We start from the raw sequence: 23982 nt of genomic DNA on the forward strand, positions 1-23982 counted from the left end.
ACCATCAATCAAGCTAAAAGGAATCACTAACTCAAGGAAAAGTAGTAAAAGATTTGTGGAAGTGTAAAACCTAGGTCTTCACCATTTCAATTCCGCTGCACCTGACATTTTTTTTGGGGGGGGGGGGGGGGTGTAAAAGTCACATGAGGGAGAGAGAGAGTCTGTACCTGTATGAACTCTAGCTTGTACCCGCTTAGTCCCCACGCTCCTTGCTTGTCTGCCACCGTCTGACTGCTTGTGGCGCTCTCCTTCCCCCTGCTCACCGCTTGCTGCCCCCACTGCTGCACATACCTGTTGCGGTCATTTAAGCTCATCACATTTTTTGGTAAATCGTGCTTGAGGCAGTAGATACATTCTGAAGGAAAGTGAGAAATGCACCTAGGTAGCATCTTGCTTTAAATCATTTGAATTGTAATTAAGTTGATGAAAATTTGACAATGCATTTTGTTGCTGTGATCTGATTTTACCGACTGGGAATCAGTTGATTTCTTGGGGAACCTGCCTGTCATATGCAAAACCTTGTGCTCTGCAGATTTGCAGCGGAAGTCTTTCATGACCTGCACGAGGATGTCTTAGCAACTGCCGCTAGGGGTCATGAGTTACTTGTGCGTGTTCGGCAGCTTGAAAGAGAGGTTCCATTGGTTGAGAATTTAATGTTTACCAAGACTGACCGTGGGAACTTCATGCATAACCCAGGTATTATTGAATGAGACCCATGCATAGAAAAATCGTAGTCAAAGTGCTCGCTCTTCTGCATGCTCTGTGCTATGATTGTGTGATAGATTTTGAAGTTGAGCTTCAGAGCAAAGCTTTCAATAGACTTAATGTGAATCTGTAATGATTGTCAGGAGTGGAATGGCATGTTCATATACACAATGAACAGAACCATTTTACTCAGGGAGATCTACCACGTTTCATTCGGAGTGCATATGAGGACTGCAGGAGTCCCCCCAGACTATTTGGGCTTGATAGGTACCCCGTTGATATTTGATGATGGAAGATCTTCTTTGAAATGAATTGGACTTTAGATTTCATTGTTCTCTAGCTTTTCAGATTTGATGTTACTGGAGCTGGTGCTTGCTTGAAGAGGTTTACGGATCCATCATTTTTCAAAACAGAATGGGCAAGCTCAGAGTTGTTAAAAGCTGAGAAAGAACAGCGGGATCAGAGAGCTCGCAGATTGAAGGTACAGATTTCAAACACATAAGCTATTAAAGGGTCTATCTGCACCATCTCGTTCCCTCCAACTTGACTAAAATGCCATGAGCAGTTAACATTTGAGAAATTGATAAAAATCACCACCCCCAAAGATTTTGTTCTTTGCCCTCATACTATAGTCAATTGATGTCCTTAAGCAGACACAGGTGCATGCACAGTCTGGCTGTGTTCTTACATATGCCTACAGCTGCTTTGTAGGGCAGGTTATCCTGTTTTATCCATTTATTAATTATCCAAAGTTGTGCTGACTATGTATGGACAATTTACTTGTTAACTCGAATCTATGTTGTGGATATGCCTTCCTTTTCAACTTTGCCGACCAAAACTGTGGAATTTAAATAATGAAGCAGAGGTTGAGATTTTGTGAAACTGTGGAATGATGATGATGAACAAGGCTTGTGCTGCTTTGTGTTGTGTATCTAGAAAAAGGGTCAACGACAGGAGAATGGGGAGGTGAGGGAAGCAAGGATTGCCTCACATATGAAACCCAGGTTCTGAATTTCTTCTCAAGAGAGTTGTTATTGTACATGTAGTGTTGCTAAACCTCTTCTAATATCTGATGCTGTTTATTGTTTACTGTCGCTTTTCTAGAGCGCCCAGTGAAGTTGAGGATGGAGAAACATCCAGCATCCCTTCATCATCTGCAGATTCCAGCAATGAGCAACACCTACTTGATTCACTTAAGCAAGAGAATGAAGACATGCTCACGGCCTCTTCATCACTGTTGTCTGGTAAGGATGGGCAACAATCAAGGGGAATTGTGGTAGAGCAGCTTATGGTTGAGGAACTTCCTCTAGAACCTTCAAGTGGCAAGGGGGAGGTCTTAAGTATGGAAACCAGCGAAGACATGGGTCCACTGAAGGCTTGCTTGGAAAATGGTCTGAAGGAAGTTGAGGTCATAGTTGACGATTCTTCCAGCGACACAGAAAATTTCATGGATGCAGTAACGACGATGGATTCTGAAGTGGAGACGGATACAGAAACAAAGGCAAGAGCTGAAGTGGATTTTGTCGATTGTGTAATTATTGCAGAAAATGAAGCTCCAGAACCACAGCCAGTTTCTGAAAGTCCACGGGAAGCAGGTGAAGAACAGATCAGTGTAGAGGACTATGTAGAACACATGAAAGTTGAAGGAGCATCGGTCAGAGGGGAAGTTTATTCAAATGAGGTCCTTATGCCTGAGGTGTTGAGTAGGACAGACCAGGTTTTTTTGGTAGAAGATAAACCGGCAGCTTCTCCTGAAAGGGAGGATTTGTCGTTCGTGAATGGTCACTTTGTTACATCCCCTGCTCAAACCACTGATGCCTTGACTTTGGATAGTCCAGAAGATGTGTCGTTATCCATTGTTAAGAAAGATGCTGCTGCAAAGTCGGCAGAATCATCAACTGACAGTGCATCAAGAGATTTTATCGAAGTAAAAAGCTCTTTCTTTCTTGACAGTAGCCATATTGTGGCGTCCTCAGAGAATAATGTTGTCCCAGCCTCAAACAATGGGAGTGGTGGATGTTCCCCTGTTTGTGAGCAGGAGATATTCTCAAGCTCAAATAAGTCTCTTGAATTGGGAAGTACAGAACATATTGATACCACCTCAGAAACTTTGGAGGCCAATAATACCAATGAGCTCCATGGAGACGAGCCCTCAGCTCTGTTCAGGCAGCAAGAAGAGTCGGGTGTTTCAGAAAACCAGAACCAACCTCTCAAGGTTCTTGGCTCTGCTAGTACTCGAAAACGATGGCAAATAGATGGAGTCTTTGACAAAGTGATTCTTGCACCTGATTTGGCAATAGACAGCTCACAAGCCTCTGAGAGTGAGCAGAGTCCGAAGAAACTATCTTTACACTCATCGCCCAGTTCTAGCATTCAACCCATGAGGTGGGCCTTAGGTACTTCAAAATCTTACCACACAGATGATGAAATAGATGGGCTGCAAGGCTCCTTAGGTTCCCTTTCTTCTAGCTCCTCAACACTCTCCAGTCCACGGCCATCAACATTGGCCACTACTCTGCAGAGCTTAATTCTACGAGATAAGCAGACGTCCTCTTCTCTCCCTTTAAAATTAGCCGACTCCTCTTCTACTTCACCTGTGTGTAGCCCTCCTAAATCAGGTATAACAGCAGCAGTGCATGAGAGTGTGTCTCTTGCCAAGCATTTTACAGGATCTGCAATGTCTCCAGATGCTGATCATTCAGCTCCATCTTCACCTCGCTCGTCGTCTTCAGCTGTGCAACCATTCTTTGACTCACTCCCATCATTAGGGCTCAATCTTAACACATCTTCTCCTGAGAATATGGCCAAAAGTTTGTTAACCCAAAATAATGGAGTCAGTAACATGGAAAGTTTCCCTCCACCACCACCTTTACCGCCTCTAGCATGGCGTATGACAAGAAGATCTCACAGTGCAGTTGTCGGCTCTTCTGAGCCAGTGAAACCACCCACGGAAACTTCGTCCCAGCGTGGTGTTGAAATACTAACCAGTCAGCTCCCACAGGCTTTCATGCCTTCCACTTCAGTTATAGCTATTCCCCCTAATACAGGCATAGAGCATGTACCAGATGATTCAAGGCAGCCTCTCACACATGAAACCCGACCCTTAGAAACGAACGCTTTGCAGGACAACTCTGAGGAAACTCTCAAAGAATTAAAACTTGCTGGACCCAATGGAAGCTGTGCTGCTAGTGTGACATCAAAGGCAGATGCTTCTCAAGAAGAATCCGTCTCAGTTTTGGCACCATCAAGTTTTGAAAGGGAAAATAATGCTAAGGCTCTACCCGATAGTAGTTTGCAGGATAGTGATAGCAACCATACTTTCTTGACCCGGGCTCTGAGCACTCCCGCAAGGCTGGATGAAACCAGATTAGTACCAGAGGCTAAAAGTGCAGGTGGCAATAGAGCATGGCCATTGGCGAGCCAGGACTTCCGGCCAAACTTTGAGAGAAATGATTTTTCTGCAGAAGCCACAACATCATCTGACATTAACAGGGTAACAGCTAATCACACCACATACTTAAGATGGTAGAAGTTTGACTTTATAGCTTGACAGTGTTGCTCTGTTAGCTAACTTATTTGCATGAATTCTTGCTTCTGTAGTTCAAAAGGCGCTCGAAATGGGCCTTAACATCAACTACAGCCTCTTCTGATGACAGAGAGGTTTTACTTCAACAAATCAGGACTAGGGTGTGTTTTGTACTCACTTGTGTCTTTGTCTCATATGTAAACATGGATGATGTTACCACCACCTTCGTTTGTGCATTGGACTTTGCAATAAGCTCATATGATTTTTTTGTTCTTGTCCTTGATAGTCCTTCAGCTTGCGGAATTTTAGTGCAGAAAAGCTGGCCGTGTCCCGTCCTGTAACGAACATCAATGTTGCTGCCATACTGGAGAAAGCTAATGCAATAAGACAGGTAATGTGGAGTGTATACCGTTTTTTTTCTCTTTTGCAAAGAAAAGTTAGCAATTATGTTCCAAAGAACATGTACTAACGTGCCAAGATACAAATGAGGGAGTCAATAAGTGAAGAAGGGGAAGGGGAGGGGAGAAGAGGGAAGGATCTATGAAATCCACAGTATGGGGGACATATTCCCTTGCAACAATACCATACTTGTTGTCACGTGGCTGCATAATCCAAGTATGTTAGTAGCACTTCCTTGTTGTTTTCCTGCTCCCTAGGGAAGGATAGAAAGATAATTCTCATGGAGTGAATGATCAGTTGTCTGATTCTAAAAAGAAGGCTCCCTTTGGAAAATTGGACGGAATCTAGCACATTGATGCACCATTGCTTTATAAAGGTCCTGAGGCCCAAAAGCTACAAAGCTGAAAACAGGTGCGATTTCTGGCGCATTTCACGGCGGAAATTCATGGTGTCCGTCAGCCTTCCGGTACAACGCCCCTTTCTATCTCTCCCAATCGGTGATGGTTTGCTACGACATCACTTTGTGAGATATGTTAGGAATTTCATCTTCTGTCTTGTCTGGGGGTGGCTCCGAGGAGCAGATCAGGGAATGAGGGCTGCTTTGTGGCTGTGCCTAGCCGTATTTGAGGTATACGTACCTTTTCTGATGGTACAAGCCATGTATGTGCCCACGTGGTAGGCTGGCGTCACGTAGGACACCCCTGTTACTAGGCTTTCACGGGGTTAGAGTCTCTAGTTTCTGCATTGTGTCCCAGACTTGTGCCAACAGGTGACCAAATTTAGTCACTTTCCAGTTCTATATTGGGATCCCTGTGCCCGCCCCCCCCTTTTATATTTCATTCATTTAGTGAGTTGCAGATTGCCAACGTTTGTGGGATCTCCTCTCTCTAGCATTTCCTCAGTAACATTTTCTCATCGCCCACTCTCTCATGAGCGTTTTACAGATCGGTGGCAGTGTTTCCACTTTGTCTCTCTAGCGATCTCATTCACACCTCTCTAGCCTCTCTCTCTGCTCGTGTGTGCAGGTTGGAGACGTGTTGTGGTAGACTCGAGAGCCGGTGGCTGCCCTCATTCGTGAGGAGGTTTGCTCCTAGTGGCAGACTTGATCATCATCCAACTCACTTTTCCACTGCACCTTTGACATGGTATCAGAGCCACGGAGTGGATTGAGTCGGATCGGTGATTTGTGCGAGTTTGTGGTGCTGATTTCTATGATGAAGAGGATTGTACGGCTGGTTGCTGCTGTTTTTCACCATCTTGGGGCTGATTTGGTGTTGTTTGCGGCTGATTTGGAGAACCCTCGTCATCTCATCCTGCCCTAGCCTTTTCACATGCCCAAGTTTTCCTCAACCATGGAAGCGGGTGAAGAATCTGACAAGAACTCGGTCTGTGATGAAGAAGTACATAAAGAGGTTGCCAATGATGGAGCAATACACAAAGAAGAGTGGGGAGATTGGTCGCAATTCTATGCCATTGTGGGAGATCAATGAATCAAAACTTCTACTCTATCCACCTTTCCTCCTACTGATCAGCAATTGAATGGTGAGAACTATGCCATTTGAAGAGCGACTATGACAGCGGTCTTCGACTCATATGAGCTTGGAGGCTTTGTCAGTAGCAACTTCCAGAAGCCAAATGATCCAACAAGAGCGTGTTGCGGTTAAAGGGCCACTTTGCGTGAAGGTTGTGCCCGGCCACTCACGAACCCATTTACTAGCCTTTCATTATCTTATTACATATATAGAGAATAAGGAGTTGCAGGTTCGTTGCTACAGAAGCTTCTCCCATGGACTCTGTATACTCTCGTGCTCTCGTGCACACACTCCTTCAAGTGGTATCAGATCCAACATAGAACTCGATCGTCGAGAATGCAAAGAGTTTGCCGAGTCAAGAGCTCAGGCTTGCCTGATTTCTTTTTAGAGCTAGGGAGCTATTTAGCTCGGTGGGATTGATTTAATGTATGCTGCAAGAGCTTCACCCACATGTTGTGTCCTCTCTCTCCTCTCTCGCTCTTGCTCTCCATGCTCTAGCACGTCGAATCCCCTTAAAGTGGTACGGGAGCCGATGGTGAGCTCAATCGACGGGAACGGAAAGAGTTTACCAAGTCGAGAGCTCAGGCTTGTCAAAATTAGGTGATGAATTCTTACATCAAGTAGTAAGGGTTGCACATCTCTAGAGCGTGGGAATTTAGTTGTAGCAAATTGTAAAGAAGCTACAAATAATGTCGGAGAGAGGACGTCTGGCCACATTTCAAATGGAGGTAGAGCTAGTAACCTCGTTGATACAGGATGCGTTAAAGTTTAACGTAGGGTGGTCTCGTACGGTCACGTAGGTTTTGTCCACGTACGGTACTCATCGAACTAGAAAATTTTATGTCATACGACATGGTTACGTACGTTCAAAAATAAAAACATGCAATTCTTAACCCTAGATTTTACACTTTGGACAATTAGACAATTGATTATCACAGTGGGGATGTCGTGGTATTTAGTCAATACTATGCATGATGGAGCTGATGGTTATATTGTCTTGTGGGTGACTACCATGGGTCTATACCTTGCACTTTCCTTTAAGGGTGAATCTGGGCTTATCCTGGATTCATTGAGCCATTGAGCAATCTCTCATGACTCATGAGAGAGCTTGAGAATGACTCATGAGCTTGAGCCTTGAGTTGGAACATAATGGAGAAGAACAGAAAGAGGGCATCCATATATAGATTTAGAGTGTAGATACTTGTCCTTGAACAAGAGAGAGTTAGATGAGAGGATGGATGAGAGAGAGAAAGAGGAGCCTAATGGAATCCAAGGTGAAGGACCAAAGCAATGAGAGAGAGGGAGAGGGAGAGGAAGAGAGAGAGGAGTCTAATGGAATCCAAAGCAATGTGTGTGTGTGTGTGTGTGTGTGAGAGAGAGAGAGAGAGAGAGAGAGAGAGAGAGAGAGAGAGAAAGAAAAGAAAGAAAGAAAGCTTTATGAACGTCTTCGAAAGGCCGAACTCGACCTATGAGACAATATCATATACATGTGCTGATGCTCTAGGCATCGGAAAATAAAAAAAGGTACAAACTGAAATGAGCCTATACTATGCAAAAGGGTGTGGTAGGGTGGTGCATGTGGTGTACAATGTATAGTGTGGGTCCTCGTGTCGAGGTGTGCTCACGCATCATCAGGCTCAACTAGGGGCTGCAAGGTGATACCACCATGAGATGATAGGGAGGGTATCTAAAAACAAGCAACATATGTAGGGTAGAGAATGTGGTACATCGGTGGTGGCCTGCTCAAGTATCTCTGGAATGCTGGATCCCCTAGTGCTGGTATATGACTCTGCTCTAGATACTGATGGTGTAGAGCTAGTATCCTCGAGATCTCCCTCTGGTGACACCCATGTGTCCTGTATCCTGGGAGCCTCGGTCTCCGACGTGCCCTCTGAGACTCTGCCTGCAGAAGGGTAAGCCCTCTACTCTGTGTAGGTAGTGTGGGGGGATCTGGCCCTGCTCGTCGGAAAAACTGTGTGATGGTAGTCTGTGTCCTGCTATCCTGACTCTTGCGTGGCTGTAACAACTGCTCTCGAACCTCTAAAGCCGCAACCAGGAACTGGCCAAACCTCCTCTGCTCTCGGCCTATCATATGCTGTTGTAATGAGTCTCCAATGCCATATCTCTCTCTCAGCTCTGTATATGCTGGGCATCTCATGACAAAATGCTCCTCACTCTCCACCTCCGTCTAGCAGATCCGGCATGTACGCTCCTCTCGTGGTATGCTCAGGGCATGTGGGAGGTGGGGGGAGGGGGATCCTAGGCTAGGTGGGAGGGATCCTATGCCAAAAGGTAACCCAAAAACCTCCCAAAAAAAAGCACAGTCAACGGACTAAGAAACTGGTCAAACGTACTAAAAAACCACCGGACGCAATGGACGCCTTGATCGCACCGGACGCCACCGTACACCTCGTTCCGTCCAACGGACGAGAACAACCTTGGTTTAACGCAAGTCGCAAATAACAAAAGAGATAGTGCTTGCGACAAAGCAAAGCAACCTTGGGTTATTGAATTCAAGTAGAGGACAAGCCCATAGAGCTTTTCAAGATTGACACAGATAGTCTTGCTGATCTTCTAACCAAAGGTCTTCCCTCCGAGAAGTTTGCACACTTTCAAGTGCTTATGGGCATTGGGTAGAGATCCAAACTTTACATACCTTAAAGGTAGGTTGGCCTTTAAGTGGGAGATTGTTGGGGTTAAAGGGCCATTGTGCCTGGCGGCCGGCCCAATTGCTAACCTTTAATTACCTTATCACATGTACAAAGAACAAGGAGGTGGAGGTTTGTTGTTGCAAGAGCTCCACCTGCATGCTGTGTCGTCTTTCTCCTCTTCTACGTAGCGTGTGGAATCTCCTTTAGAGTGAAGCTATGGGAGCGTTCACATGCTCGGATTCTTCATTTATTATCCTAAATAGTACACCATCTGTCATGAGTCACATCCGATTGATGAAGGACGCGAAGATGATGTGGGATCGACTTGCCTCTTTATATGATCGAGTGTTTTGATGAAGCGAATGGCTTTGAAGGTGGAGTTGTGGACCTTTGATGCTAAGAAAACATCCATGAGGGACTATATCAACAACAAGATGCAGGAGCTCTAGTAGGAGATACTTCATATGGACAACAGGATCAGTTTGCAGGACATGGCCATTGAGCTTTTGGCTCAATTGCCTCCCCGCTATACCAACTTCTATTTTTCACAATCATGAGTGGCCGATTGAACACCATTACTTGGGTGGAAATAGTCCCATTGGTATTGGACCAGGAGGAGTGGTGCAACGCATGGAAGAAGTCACGATCCGAAGCCTTGGTACATTCTTCCAACAACAACAACAAGATGACAGATGCTGAAAAGGAAGCTTTGAAAGTTAAATGGCATTCTAACAAGTGTGGAGAAAAGGGCTGTTATTGGCGGAAGTGTCCAAAGCGAGTTGGTGAAGCTTCTACTCCTTCTGCTGCAGTAAAAGACCAACCTTTGTTCATTTGGAGTGATACCTTAAGGACTTCTCCAAGGACATTGGAGGTTGAGACAACTCTTGTGATCGGAGATTCTCAGAGTTGGATCCTTGATAGTAGAGGTCTTTCACAGCACATGACACCTTCGAAGGATCAGTTATCCAACATGCGGCGACACTATGGCTCCATTTTTATCAATGACAAATTGGTGATTCGGGTTCATAGAAAGGGCACTATGGAGTTGATTCCAGACGGCAGAGGGGGTATGCACACCTCCAAGGTACTTTATGCTCCAAAGTTGAGTTTCCATCTATCAAAGTGTGCAAGTTAGGCATGGAGGTGGTCTTCATTGAGGATGCAATGTTCATATGGGATCTTGATGCGAGCAAGGAAGTCGGGGGGGCACATTGGAGGAGTTTCTCTACAGGCTCCAAGCTCTTACATCGGTTACAGGTTCTCCTACATGTGATCTTTGGCATTATCGGTTTGGCCGTTTGAATGTTGATGCTCTTCGTTGTGCTTTACGTGATCAGATGATAGAAGGCTTACTAGATGTTGGGAGTAAGCAAAGACAATGCACTTTGTGCATTCGTCGGAAGCGCCATTACTGCAGTATTGAAGTTGGCTCACACCAACTCCAGTTTTGCAATGGTTGGTTCACACCAACCTTTGTGGACCTATGTAGACTTCATCCTTAGACAAAGCTCTTTACTTTATGTTGCTGGTGGATGATTTCAACCGCTTTGCTTGGGTATACTTCCTCAAGCGCAAGGACGAGGCTTTGAGATCTTCAGAAATCGACGTACACTTGTGGAGAAGGAGTCCTTCAAAGAATTGAAGACTATTTGTGCGGAGAAGGGTGAAGAGTTTACCTCCATTGTCTTTGTACAATTTTGTGCGGACCATGGCATCAAGTAAGAGCTTGCAAATACTGAATCGCCCTCAAAGAATGGAGTTGTGGAGTGAAAGAATATGATTGTGGTGGGGAGGTCACGGGCAATGCTCGAGCATAGAAATTCTGTCGAACACCTTATGGGCCGATGTAGTTGTGATAGCAGTTCATACTCTTAATTGGTCTCCTACGACGTCTCTTCCTTGACTGACTCTGTTTGAGGCTTCCTTCAGTATGAAGCCTAATCCCATTTCGGATTTTTACAAGTAGTCTATGCCCATGTTTCGAAGAAGCAACTCGGAATGGTTGACAACCGAATGATTCTTATCGGCCACTATACTCTTTCCAAGGGATATCGTCTTTATGCTCTTGAGAGGAAGGAGATTGTGGTGAGCCGAGATGTGGTCTTCGGCAAGCATATTCGTTCAGAGGGCTTTTCCTCTCCCAAGTCTTCCACATCATCCCCATATCTGCCTCAACTTGGTGATTCAGATGATGATTCCTCTCCTATGGTTGATGAACCTTCTTGTTTAGTTCGTGACCCTTAGGCTCTGGAAACGATGCACGTTCTCTTGCTGATGCAATGAAAGATGGTTCTCACCATGGTGTAGATGATGAGGAGGTGAAACCAATACCTCTTGAACCTTGGGGCAAACCAGTCAAGTTACCGAAGTTGCTATTGGAGACATTGTGAGATGCTTTAGACTTTCCACCGTTTGGCTTGATGCGGGTACTATGAGACGGTCTCGACGGTTGCAGAATGTTGAGACAGATGGAGCTTTAGTACTCATGAACTATGCCTTGACGGTCTTAAAGGAGGAGGAGGTGTATGTGGAGCAACCTCTAGGATTCTCACCTTTAGGATCTATTGACAGAGTTTACAAGTTGGGGAAGGCTCTCTATGGCCTGAAGCAAGCTCCTCAAGGATGGTACAAGATTGATTCTTTCTTCCTACAACATTCCTTTCATTGTTCATTTGTAGACCTTGATTTCTATCTTTTGATGGCGACACTTGTTATCTTCTATGTGGACGATCTTGTAATTACAGGCAGCCATGACTCACATATACACAATACTATGGAGACCTTGACAAAGGAGTTTGAGATGACAGGTCTCGGCTTGCTTTGTTATTTTCTTGGACTAGAGATATGGCAGACAGAGGGGGGCATCTATGTCTCTCAGCAGTTATGTCCAAGAATTGTTGGAGGCTTTTGGTATGACTATGTAGACAATCTTTACTCTGATGGATCTCACCTAGAAGTTGTTCATATATGACCCCTTAGATGTAGTTGATGCTACTAAGTATTGGAAACTGATCGGTTCTCTTATTTGGTTGTTGAACACCCCTTTTGACATCAGTTTCCCTGCTGGCTCCTCAGTTCATTCGCGCAAGCCTGCCAAGTCACATATGGAGCAGGCTCTTCGTATTTGAAGCAATCACAGTTGTTGGGCATATGGTATGCCGTTGGAGGCACAGACATCGGGATTACTCTGTTAGAGTTTGTCACCTCTATGGCCAGTCTTGGTGGAGTTGCGAGTGCCTGAGTATTTCCGAGGGCTTGATCATAGGGAGTGGGCTGTTTTGTGGCTGTGCTAGGCCTATGTGAGGTAGTTTTCTCATTTTCGACCTATCACCGTCATCAGTGCCACTGGTTTCCACCTATGGGCAAGGTTTTTTGTTTGTGTGTGTTTTACCTAATTTTTGAGGTCGTTGGGTTTTTAGGGGTAATCGGGCAATCTGTTTTTCTCCCTATATGGGGGGGGGAGGGGGGGGGATGTGCCCTCTCGAGTTGTATGAGACATTGTGCATAGTAGTTAGAGATAGCGTTTTGGGTCCATCTCTCTCTAGTGTCTGTACTCCATAGATCTAGGAGATCCACCGCGACGGGTTTGCTCATAGAGGTTGCTACTGTCCGCCATTGGATACGAGCACGAGTTGCTTCTGTTTTCAGCCATATCCGTCCATCTTCCACTGCTACTTTCGACATCATATCAGAACTCGAGTGTTGGATCTGACCTTGGAGCGTCTGTTCGGCATGTTTCGGTGCTTTCCTAGAGTTTTCAAAGAGGAATTAGCTTGCTGTTTTTTCAGATTCAGATCTGGTATTATCGCACCAGAGGGAGTTTTCGAGGATCTGGTATGAGTTTTGCAAGTACGGAGAGGTTGTTTGTGGGTTGACTCATGATCTCGGGCTCTTTATCACTGGGAAGGTGGAGAAGCAATCTACAACGCAGGAGGGTGCTCGAGTGCGGTCCTTTATCATCTTGAATTGTACCCCATACATCTTGGAGCATGTGAAGACAACGACGAGTGCCAAGCAGATTTGGGATCATTTGGAGTCTATCCATCAACATGTTACCCCCTATGAAGCATGTTGCTTTGCAAGTGCAATCGATCAACCTGTATGCAACCCTAGGTACTTCCATGAGGGTTCACACCAACAAGATGCAATCACTGTGGCAGGAGATACTTGGGATGGGGAAGAACATCGCCTCGACAAACATGGCCATTATTTGATGTCCTAGCTACCGCTGTCGTGCTCGGGTTTCTATTCTTCATTGATTACAAGTGGATGACTGAATACTAGTACATAGGAGGAGTTAGTGCTGATGGTTTTATATCAGGAGTAATAGTTCAAATCCCGAGTGAGATCGAGATCTTTTGATTCAATGGAGGCTTGCGAAGGAAAATGGAAGGTTGGACAGAGCGAGCCACATTCTTTGAAGACTGATGGAGAGGGGGAAGCCTTGAAAACCAAGAGAGATTCCAACAATTGTGGAGTAGCAGCCATGGAGTCTCAAAACAAGAAGTTTTGTAATAGGTTCTCAAACATTTCTGTCCATGTTTAAAACTCCATTCGAGAGGTTTCATAAAAACTTAAAGATAAGTATTGACATATATGCATGGACACTAAATGGTCATGCACATTGCTTAACATGTCAAGATTAGATATTAGTTGTATTATGTGCGAGAAAACTTATGGCATACTTGAAACTAAAAACTATAAACAAAATAGATGACAACCATGCACAAGGAAAAAATTTGGTCTCCAAAGAAACTTGAGTTTCATAAACGTTTCTCCAAAATCTTGTGTGGAAGAAACGGGTTCAAGCACCATGGGATGCCAACTTTCATCGTGTCACACAGAGATCCTAGCACGATCAGTTTTAAGTATAATGGGATGCCAACTTCCATTGTGTCTGATAGAGATCCTAGCACGACCAGGTTGTTTTGGAGAGCGTAGTTTGAGAATTTGGGTTCCACAAGTTTTCTTATTCTTTTCATCCATAGACAGATGGGCAATAGGAGATCACCAATTCGATTGTTTTGGATTTGTTGAGATGTTATGTTTCTGACCGCAAGTCAGGTTAAGATAGATCTCTTCCACTTGTGGAGTTGACGAGTATAACACAATTTATTTTTCCACTTGGAAAGCTTCATTTGAGATTGTGGAAGGAGGAAAAAGGTTCCATCATTTTTACCAAGGATAAGATTTAACTACCTGATCATTTTATAGAAGACTTAGCTAAGTCTTTGCCATAAGGTCACAAAAGCTCTTCACACCTCATAGGAGAGGTAGTCAAGCATGGAGGCCTTTAGAGCTGAATGAAGGGAGTTGGGTTCTTCTTTGGTTTGTGAAGGTTAGATTAAGGAAAGAAAGTGCAAACCATGGGAAGCACGGTGATGCTTTCAGCTTAGAGCAAATCCTTCCAATCATTTTTAGAACTAGGAGCAGTTGCAAGTCCAATGTGATACACACCGTTAAGGATGCAGCCTAGCAATCGAGCACTAGCCTTGAGTGATGGTGAAAGACACGTGCAAGGTGATAAGCTTAGACTGAAAAGCACAGCTAGGATTCCCATCCCCACTGATTCACTGAATGCAGACTGTTGATCACACTGCTCCAAAGCCTCTCCTTGGTCGCACATATGGACACCAATGGGCTGCCCGGTGCTGAATCAACAACACAAGCCCTCCTGTTTAGGTAAAACCAAGCGGAGCACTCCTATTGGCTGAAAAAAGCAGACATCCTCTCTTATACACTGGCAGTCCAAAGTGCGGCTTGAAAGGTTAAGAAAGAACCCATCAATGTCCCATCTACATCAAAAAAGCAAATTCCCTCACTCCTGGCCGAGAATCTCTAGGTTAAAAAATGATGTCCAGGGTTTTAGGTTCTCGACCAGTGGCTCTAGATATGGAGATACATAGGTCCTTTCTTGTGGCTGCAAAAAACGATGGCAAGAGCTAACCACAGAGCCACCACCTACTTCCAACCGAAAGGACACACCATATCTGTTAAAGTTATGGCATCTCAAGTGAACTACCCAATGTGATCACATTATTTATTTTGGTTTTTAGGTATTTATTTTACTTATTTGTCAAAGTCTGGGTAAGGCAATTTACTTACATGGGTATATATGCAACCCATTGCCCCCATTGTATTATCATCAGTTATTCATTGCCAAGGTTGGTTGGTTCAACATTATCTCTCTCTCTCTTTCTCTCTCTCGTGTATTCTCCTCGTTGCTCTATGCTTCTGCATCGTCGATGTAACAAACTTAGACACTCCAAGCCAAGATTTTACCGCGACACAGTAGAGATGCACTTCAAGACAGTTCACAGTTCACAGTTGATTTGACACGGCCTGGCGGAGTTCTGTGCCCGGAGATATTGGCCCCAAAGATTGGCGCCCATTTCGGTATTTCTTTTTGTATTAATCTGTGCTCAAAGTACAAGGGAGTGGGAGGGATCTCACTCTCAGACTCTGCGTTGAGATGCTCTGCAGAGTGGGAGCCCTGCCCACTTATTTATAAGTTTACAAGGGATGCCAAAAGCAAAGCCCCAAAAGCTGCCATCAAAAAAACTGTCAATTTTCAGCTTGCGTAGATTCTATCCAGCTTTTGTGTAGAGAAAAGCTGTCTATACAGCTGCCACAATTTGCACCGCAAGACGCGGAATTCCATACAGCATGCCACGTTAGCACCGGAGCGCAATTCTCAGAATTCTACAGCCATCGGGGGTGTAAGTTTGTGTATCCAGGTTGCCACGTCACTGGTTTGTGACATACCCCCCTCTTGAAAGCATTGTTCTCGCTCTTGATTATGCCTGCAAAACAAACAGAGGCCATAAACTGTCTTAGTAGACACTGACTGTTAGTACCGATGCACTAGGAACACACATCTAGCACATGTACCAATCGACAATCACATCACAGGGCATCAGAGGACATCACTTGACATCACAGGACAGACATCACATGACAAATCACCTTCAAAAATTCTTTCGGATCTTAGACCATGATTAATCGGCAACGAGTTTAGCAATCGCATCTAGATCCGCTCGGGACCTCATAGATGCCCGATTAACTAATTCTTATTGCAACCATGTCTATCGAGATTTTTCAGATCAAAATGCTGTGCAGTCATTTTGTCTATCAGTTCCTGCACTTAGACAAGTCAAGATCATATTATTGGGAATTCCAGTTCATAAAGTCATATAGCAGAATATTGTCAGCTCACAGTATCCCTGAAACTCAAAAGAGACATCAGTGACTTTAGTATCAAAAATCGGGGCAATCTGTTGACAAAGGAGTGGAGCGACTCCCCTCTTGTGCATACCCGCTGCACCAAATTTCGCCCAGCTGAGTTCGGGGTTCTTTTTGGAATAGACTTATACTAAACCAAATGCTTCAAGGTAAAGGTTCACAATCTGAGGAGTATCTGCTGGGTCCTCGTGTTCCATCCACTTCGCATCCAATGCGGGATAGTTCTTGAATTTAACCAAAAACTGCCTTATCATTTTACCTTTTACCTTTCTATCTTTATGTGCCAAAATCTGTTCTGGAACGATGTATCTCCTCGTTTTCCTCCACTTTGGGTTGCTCATTTGGCTCCCCATCATCAAGCACATCGCCTTTAAAAGGCTTCAAGAGACTCACATGAAAAGCATTGTGAATCCTCCAAGTAAAAAGGAGACATCATTTATCTTTTCGAAAATCTGGAAAGTTCCATAGTATCTCATGCTAAGCTTTGGAAAAAGCCGCTCCTTTCCCTTTTTCTTTCTCAAGCATGCCTTCTCAAAACGTAAGAGCACCCAATCGTTATCCTTTAATTTCAAATTGCGACGATGTCGATCTGTTGCCTTTTTGTGTCTTTCTTGAGATTTCTACAAAGCCTCCCGGACCTTGGCAAAAGCCGTGTGCAAGTCCCGTGTGTACTAGTCGGCTTCAAAAATCTTATCTTTCGTGCTTAAGAAGGGTGGAACCTTCGTAGCACCTTGAATAATCTCAAATGGCGCCTTCCGTGTCGAAGAGTGTATCGTGTTATTGTAGGCAAATATCACCAAAGGCAAATACTTTTCCCATTGAGTTTTCTAATCCGAGATGTAAGACTTCAATAAACCAGTACAACTGAATTTGCAATTTTCGATTGCCCATCTATCTGCGGGTGGAAAGATGACGAGAACTACAACCGCGTGCCAATGTTCTACCAAATAGCCTTCCAAAACAAAGTCTCGGCCAAAAGAAGTCTCTCTCCACACCTTTTAAGGTGGTAGCAATGCCGCGGTGACCTATAAATGGTGGACAGTGGCATTCGGTTTAAACCTTTTCCCTCAACGGCTGTGTAACGCACAACATCGTTTTCTTCATCAAGTAGCCATCCTGAATGGAATATCCCGCTACTATCTCCCCATTTCGTATCTGAGTGAAAATATCTGCAATATCCTCGAAGCCCTATGATGTATCGCGGAAATAGCCAGAACCAACGGCTTCCGAGACAAAGCATCTGCCATCGAATTCTTCTGTCCTTGCACATGGACAATCTGGAAGTGAAATTGTGACAAGATGCTTGTCCATCGCATCTGCTTTTCCGATAGCTGCTTCTGTGACAAGAAGTAGTGTAAACTCTGGTGATCTATGAAGACCGTAAAATCGGCTCCGAGTAGGTAATGTTGCCACTGAGTAAGAGCATGGATAACCGCCAAAAGCTCTTTCTCATATATCTGTGCTGTCAATTCCGGCCTTGAGAACAATCGGCTCATGTAGGCAATGACATGGCCTTTTGCATTAAGACCGCACCCAAACTACGACCACAAGCATCACAATATACTTCAAATGACTTCTGCAAATCCGACAAAGTCAAAACTGGTCCTGTAGTCAATTTCTCTTTCAATGTCTGAAAGGCAGTCACCTCTGTGGGTCCCCATGAGAAAGGGACTCCTTTCTGTGTCAAAATATGCAAAGGGGAAGCAACCTCTGCAAACTTTCTAATGAACCGTCGGTAGTAAGAACATAAGCCCAAGAAGCTTCTAACTTCATGGACATTCTTCAAATCGGGCCAATCATGGATAGTCTCTTTCTTGGCCGGGTCCATCTGCACTCCTGTTGCTAAGACAATGTGTCCCAAAAAGTGTATCTCAGGCAGGGAAAATTCACTTTTCTTTGCATTAATCACCAACTTGTGATCTCTTAATGCCTGAAAGACTTGTAGCAGATGTTCTCTATGTTCTGCCTCATCCTTGGAGAAGACAATAATGTCATCAAAGAAAGTGCCCACAAAAGATTTGTACTCTCTGAAAATCTTGTCCATCATTCGGTTAAAGGTCGTTTTAGCATTGGTAAGCGCAAAAGGCATAACCAAAAACTCGAATAAACTGAAAGTCATCCGAAAAGTTGTCTTGTAGACATTTCCCGGCGCGATTCGGATTTGATGATATCCGCTCTTCAAATCGATCTTGCTGAAACAAGAGGATCCCTGTAGTCGGTCTAGAATATCATCGATCCTAGGAATCGGAAATCTGTTCTTGATGGTGATTTTGTTGAGAGCTCTGTAGTCAATGCACATTATCCAAGACCCGTCTTTCTTCAAAACCAACAACACTGGACTGTAGTAAGGTGAAGTACTCGGCTGGAGAAGACCCTTATCCAAGAGGTCTCACACTTGGTTCATAATCTCTTCATTCTGGGCTCGGCTCACATGGTAAGGTGGCTGGTTCGGTGGTGTACTTCCAGGTATTAGATCAATGGTATGATCCTTAGGACGAGCTGGTGGCAACTCGCCTGGCAGGCCCTCAGAAAAGCAATCTGCGTGAGTGTAGAGAAAATCTTGGCATTCTTTTTCTAGATCAAACAATCATCATTCAACTCTTTCAAAAAGATCGAGTAAACAAACAGATTGGATTTTATTAATTTTGAAACAGCCGAAGTCGATACAATAGGGACAGACTCGCCCTTAAGTTTCACATCAAGTACAATGGTTCGGCCCTTTTCTGTAGTTAGTGTCGCTTTCTTTGCCTGATAATCGACCATGGCGTTGTTCTTATGGTACCAAGGGACTCCCAAGAGAACATCACAACCTTCCAAGGGCTTTATGTAGAAGTCCTCGTGCCCCAAATACCCTTGGAAATGCAACCGAAGTTTGCCAATGACAGGTGTAATGGCCACGCCTCTGCTGGGTGCCACTAGAACTGTCTCAGCTTGTGGTCCCATCCGATTGGGTGTAATCTCAAACCGCGCCGCCAATTCATGTGAAATGAAGTTGGCCTTGGCTCCTTCATCAAAGAAAATCAGGGCTTCTTGATTTTTCACTTTTCCCCAAGCTCGGCAAAGTTCTGTACTCTCATCAATCGTGCTTGGGTCAGTAACCATGCAATCTGGAACCAGTCTTGCTTTCATCTTACCTTTCCGTCCAGTTCCTCAGCTGCTTTTGAACTCTCTGGCCTTTCTTCATCTTGTTCTTTCTGTGCCTTTTTTTAGGGTACTTTGCGGAGATGTGTCCTTGTTCCCCGCATCCAAAACACTTCCCCTCTTTAATGTAGTTGGCTCGTTCCCGAGGAGTGAGCCGGGGTCGTGCATCCTTATCTTTCTGATCTTGGGGGCTCTTCTTCTTTCTACTTTCATTTCTAGAAGTCTGTTTTGTTTTTTGCGTCATGATCTCATATGTGAGGTAAGTCAAACTGCCTGAGTGTATGGCAAAGCCCCGTTTCGCATGACTCATTAGTTCTTGAATAGAATCTGACTTTTGCTCTAAGTAGTGATCTCGGATCTCCGTAGGAAGTCCCAAGGTAAACCGCTCAATCTGTTCTTTAAACAAGATCTTCTTAAATGAAGAAGCGGGTAGAAAAGAGCTCCAAAATCTCCCGCAATATGCGTCCAAGGTATCTTTCTTGGTAATCCAGAGATGGTTCCAAGTAGTTCGTATGTCGCGTTCGTATCTGAAGACAAGTCCTCTTTAGAACTGTCAGAAACTGGGCGAAACTTAGGCTTCTTTGCCTTTTTCTTGCCCTTTCCGAAGCTTTGCTTTTTGCTTCGCTTTTTCTCTTTCCTTTCTTCTTCGCTCTAGTCAGAAGAGCTAGAAGAACTGTCAGAAGAAGAAGAAGAATTGGATACTCCTTCAAATCGCACATGCTTCTTGTGCTTTTGTGCCGAGGCAAAATTAGATTGACGACCCAAATAACCAGAGAAGTCAGTTCCTTCCTTCTGCTTTTTGTCGTGCTTTTTGGCTTTGTTGGTTGCGTCAAAATCTGGGTAATCCGTGTATCAACCACCTCTTCTAATTCTTGCTCTCTAAACATCCTCGGAGTAGGAGGTTTCTTGAGTGCCGGTTTGAGGGGTGGTTCTATGGCCTTTTGCCACTAAGAGTGCACTTCGTCGAAGGATGTCTGCGTCAAAAATTTTGCAAATTTGGGATCCTTCGCAAGATTAATCATCATCTTTGTCACATCGTCAACCAATCGTCGATGCTCCATCTCTTCAATCTTCGCCTGAGTAGGCTGAGGCGGGCCGTACTCCTTGTGAGAATCTTCTTCGTGATCTCTTCCCGCATCCTCAGATACAGAGGAAGTCAACTGATCTCTGTTTGAATCCATAAGTGTCACGAGAAAGGGATCGGATTTCCCGGTAGAAGAGAAATGGGCCGTGCTTTGATACCACTGTAACAGACTTGGACATTCCAAGTCAAGGTTTTACCACGACTCAGCAGAGGTTCACTTCAAGATAGTTCACAGTTCACAATTGATTCGACACGGACGGAGTTCTGTGCCTAAAGATACTGGCCCCAAAGATTGGCGCTCCTTTCGGTATTTCTTTTTGTATTAATCTGTGCTCAAAGTACAAGGGAGTGGGAGGGGTCTCACTCTCAGACTCTGCGTCCAGATGCTCTGTAGAGTGGGAGCCCTGGCCACTTATTTATAAGTTTACAAGGGATGCTAAAAGCAGAGCCCCAAAAGCTGCCATCTTTTTAACTTAGGCTTAAAATAAAGCAAGTCTCCAAAAAGCTTCAAAAAAACTGCCAAGATTTCACCTTGCGTAGATTCTGCCCAGCCCTTGGGTAGAGAAGAGCTGTCCGTACATCTGCCACAATTTGCGCCGCAAAACGCGGAATTCCGTACAACATGCCACGTCAGCACTGCAGCGCAATTCTCGGAATTCTGCAGCCAGCCGGGGTGTAAGTGTGTGTATCTGGGTTGCCACGTCATTGGTTTGTGACAGTCGACTTTGACATGGTATCAGAGCGCAAGGCTCCGTGACCTTGGGTGAGGACAAGCACCTGTGTGTGACGAAGAGAAATCAAAGGAGGAGGAGGAGGGCATGTCGTTGTCCTTGCACCTTGATTCCTCCAAGGAAGAGGGCCCTATGGACGGCGTCGTAAAACGTCAGCGTTAGCCCCATGAAGTCGGCGGCCCGTGGTGTCCTATGCTCATCTCCTTGTGGGACGCCCCCCTCCCCCGCTCATGCCCGACCGGTCGACGAGCATTTTGAAATGCAAAATGCAACACTTGGCTATCTTGCCCCTTGCCACGGCATTTTGAAACACAAACTACAGCGCTTGGCAAAGGGCCCTTGTTGCAATGGAGATGAGCGATGTTGGCTGTGTGCTTTGAGACGCCAATGCAAATCCTATTGGAGGCATGGATCCCCGGTGACGGTTCATCTTCAAGCATTTTGAAATGCATTGACAAAGTGGGCTTTAAGAGTATAGCTTTTGGGTTCGTTTCATTTTATTATGTCCCTTCGATTGGCATGTTTTAAGGCTGTGTCTTAGCGAGTATTCTGCAAGGCTGAAAAGATGGAGTCCTTCAGGAGGCAAAGGCCAATGCGATAGGTGCTCCCATGAAGCCATGACATCAAAAAAGCGAACCAATACCAACACCAACCAATGGCTATGGAAAATGGATCAATTACTTCGAGTTAGCGACCTATGCACTGGCAAAGTTCTCAAGGAAGCCGCCAATTTGTTTGGTTCGGGATTTTGAAGCCAAAAGCGCATGCATGAGTTCGCCAAAGGAGAGGGGCAAAGGCAAGCTTAACAAGGAAGGCACTACCAATACTTAGTTAGCTGCCTCGGCACCCGCGAGGTCCTACAACCGTTGTTATAAATGTGACACGTTGCTTTGTTTCGCTCGGGAGTTTGAAGCCAAAGACAAAAGCAGGAACTCACAAAGAGACAAAGACAAAGGCAAGTTGGACAGAGATAACGGTGATAAAGATTTGACAGAGGAGGTCAGCATGGCACTGGTGGAGGCGATCACAGTGGCCACGACACCAGATTTCTAGTCAAGAGGCAGTTGCCACCACTAGCTTCAGCCAAAGAGAGGCTTGTGAGTGGCAGAGAAGGGCAAATAGTGGTCCCTATAAATAATTTTGACCCTTGTGTTGGACTCTGGAGTTCAAGTTATTGTGTTCAAGGCACATGCATCTGGCAGGGAACCAATCAGACGTATCTAAAACAGTATGGATGGTGCACCAATCTAGAGTGCACCAATCCATTGTTGTTAGCCAGATTATGGAGAGGATGTGTTTCAAAGTTCATTATCTTGGAGTATTTTGGACGTGATGTGTTCACAGTTCATGTATGGATATTCTTGGATGCAATGTGGTCTACAGTTCAATTACTAAAAGGCAACGATGCTGAAGATGGCATTATTCAAAGGTACAAAGTTGAGGGTAGCAAATCCGAGGTGAATCTAGCCATGATAGCTGTTGTTGGGGTGTCCATGGTATAGCTTCTTAATCGACTTGGCTCACCATTTATGTCCACTATGAGCTGTAGAGAGGGTGTTAAAGTTATGGCATTTAGAGAGGGTGTTAAAGTTATGGCATCTAAAGTGAACCACCCAATGTGATCCCATTATTTATTTTGGCTTTTAGGTATATATCTTACTTGTTTGTCAAAGTCTGGGTAGGGCAATTTACTTAGATGGGTATATATGCAACCCATTGCCCCCATTGTATTATCATCAGTTATTTATTGCCAAGGTTGGTTGGTTCACCAGTATCTCTCTCTCTCTCTCTCTCTCTCTCTCTCTCTCTCTCTCTCTCTCTCTCTCTCTCGTGTATTCTCCCCGTTGCTTTACGCTTTTGCATCGTCGACTTTGACATATCCTCCTGCCCCAAAACAGCTTGCCTCTTGCTGATACCATCGGAATTTGGAACTGGATTATTGGACATGTTTCTTTCAGTCGTTCTGATGTTTCCAATCTTTTCTAGCCTGCCCAAGCATTGCTTGATCTTGCTTGGGCTAATGAAAATTCCAAAGTCATTTTATCAATTTGTTTGCATAGAGGAAAATAACCTATGGTTGGAAAAATCCTTACATGCTCCTTGAATAGCTCTCTCTCTTTTTGTGTAATAAGACAGGCAAATGCACTCTCTTTTTGCAAAATAAGGGGAATTCTTAATTTTAGTCAAGACAACAGAAACTAGGCAGGCCTCGTGATTTTATTACTTGTTTATCTTGCTTACACCTGCTTTCTGCTTTAGGCTTTTGCTGGAAGCGATGAAGATGATGAGGATGATGATAAATGGAGTGATGCATAATCTGAGACGTTCATTGCAGTAAACCACAAGCACAACTCTGAACACCCATTGAAGTATCCTTGGAGTGTACATTTGTATGGCAAATGTCTTCCTGGCACAAACATCACAATATGAGGGCCCAGGTTCTAACCATTTCTCTATAAATGCTTGCAGTAACTTCCCTGCTAGGAGTCAAAGATGGTTTTTACCTCCGTGAGGTATTTGTACAGCAGATGACTAGCAATTTTGTATGATCTTAAAAGCAATAAATGTACATTATCGGTAAATTGCCCTATTGATTTAGGGGGGTGACAGGTGAGAAGAGGCTTTGTTATGGAGAGAGATATTTTAACCCTGTAACTTATCTGAGTAGAGAAGGATTTGGTTGATATTTTCCGCGAATAATGTTCAAGGTTTGTTGGAGTTCCCAGAGTTGTGTAAAACACTTGATTTAGCCAGCTTTCTCTTGTGAACAGAAGATTAATTGACTTGCAACGAAGGGAGTAGTTGACATCGTAGGGGAGCAAGATGCGAGTTACATCCCTCCACATCGGAGAACCCAAATGGCCTAGTATGGGTAAGAGGCTAGTGGCTAGGAGCCTATGGGAATAATGGGTAGAGGCCCCAGGAAACGAGTAATGGGACATTCAGCCCAAGTAGCAGGATGCTGAAGAAA

General features: G+C 44.6%; 1 protein-coding gene across 1 annotated transcript in view; it reads left to right on the forward strand.

Annotated features, from left to right (window-relative positions):
• Positions 1 to 23748, forward strand: part of LOC147449433 (uncharacterized) — a 67308-nt gene extending 43560 nt beyond the window's left edge. Inside the window, exons 2-9 of the mRNA XM_086521881.1 lie at positions 533 to 696; positions 849 to 972; positions 1054 to 1186; positions 1642 to 1709; positions 1810 to 4198; positions 4306 to 4392; positions 4518 to 4622; positions 23271 to 23748. Coding sequence (XP_086378007.1) covers positions 533 to 696; positions 849 to 972; positions 1054 to 1186; positions 1642 to 1709; positions 1810 to 4198; positions 4306 to 4392; positions 4518 to 4622; positions 23271 to 23327 — 3127 coding nt within the window. The 3' untranslated portion in view covers positions 23328 to 23748. The remainder of the gene's footprint in view (positions 1 to 532; positions 697 to 848; positions 973 to 1053; positions 1187 to 1641; positions 1710 to 1809; positions 4199 to 4305; positions 4393 to 4517; positions 4623 to 23270) is intronic.
• Positions 23749 to 23982: the final 234 nt, after the last annotated feature.

This window comes from Adiantum capillus-veneris, chromosome 10 (assembly GCF_014529385.1).
Source record: "Adiantum capillus-veneris isolate H3 chromosome 10, ASM1452938v2, whole genome shotgun sequence".
Classification (NCBI taxonomy): domain Eukaryota; kingdom Viridiplantae; phylum Streptophyta; class Polypodiopsida; order Polypodiales; family Pteridaceae; genus Adiantum; species Adiantum capillus-veneris.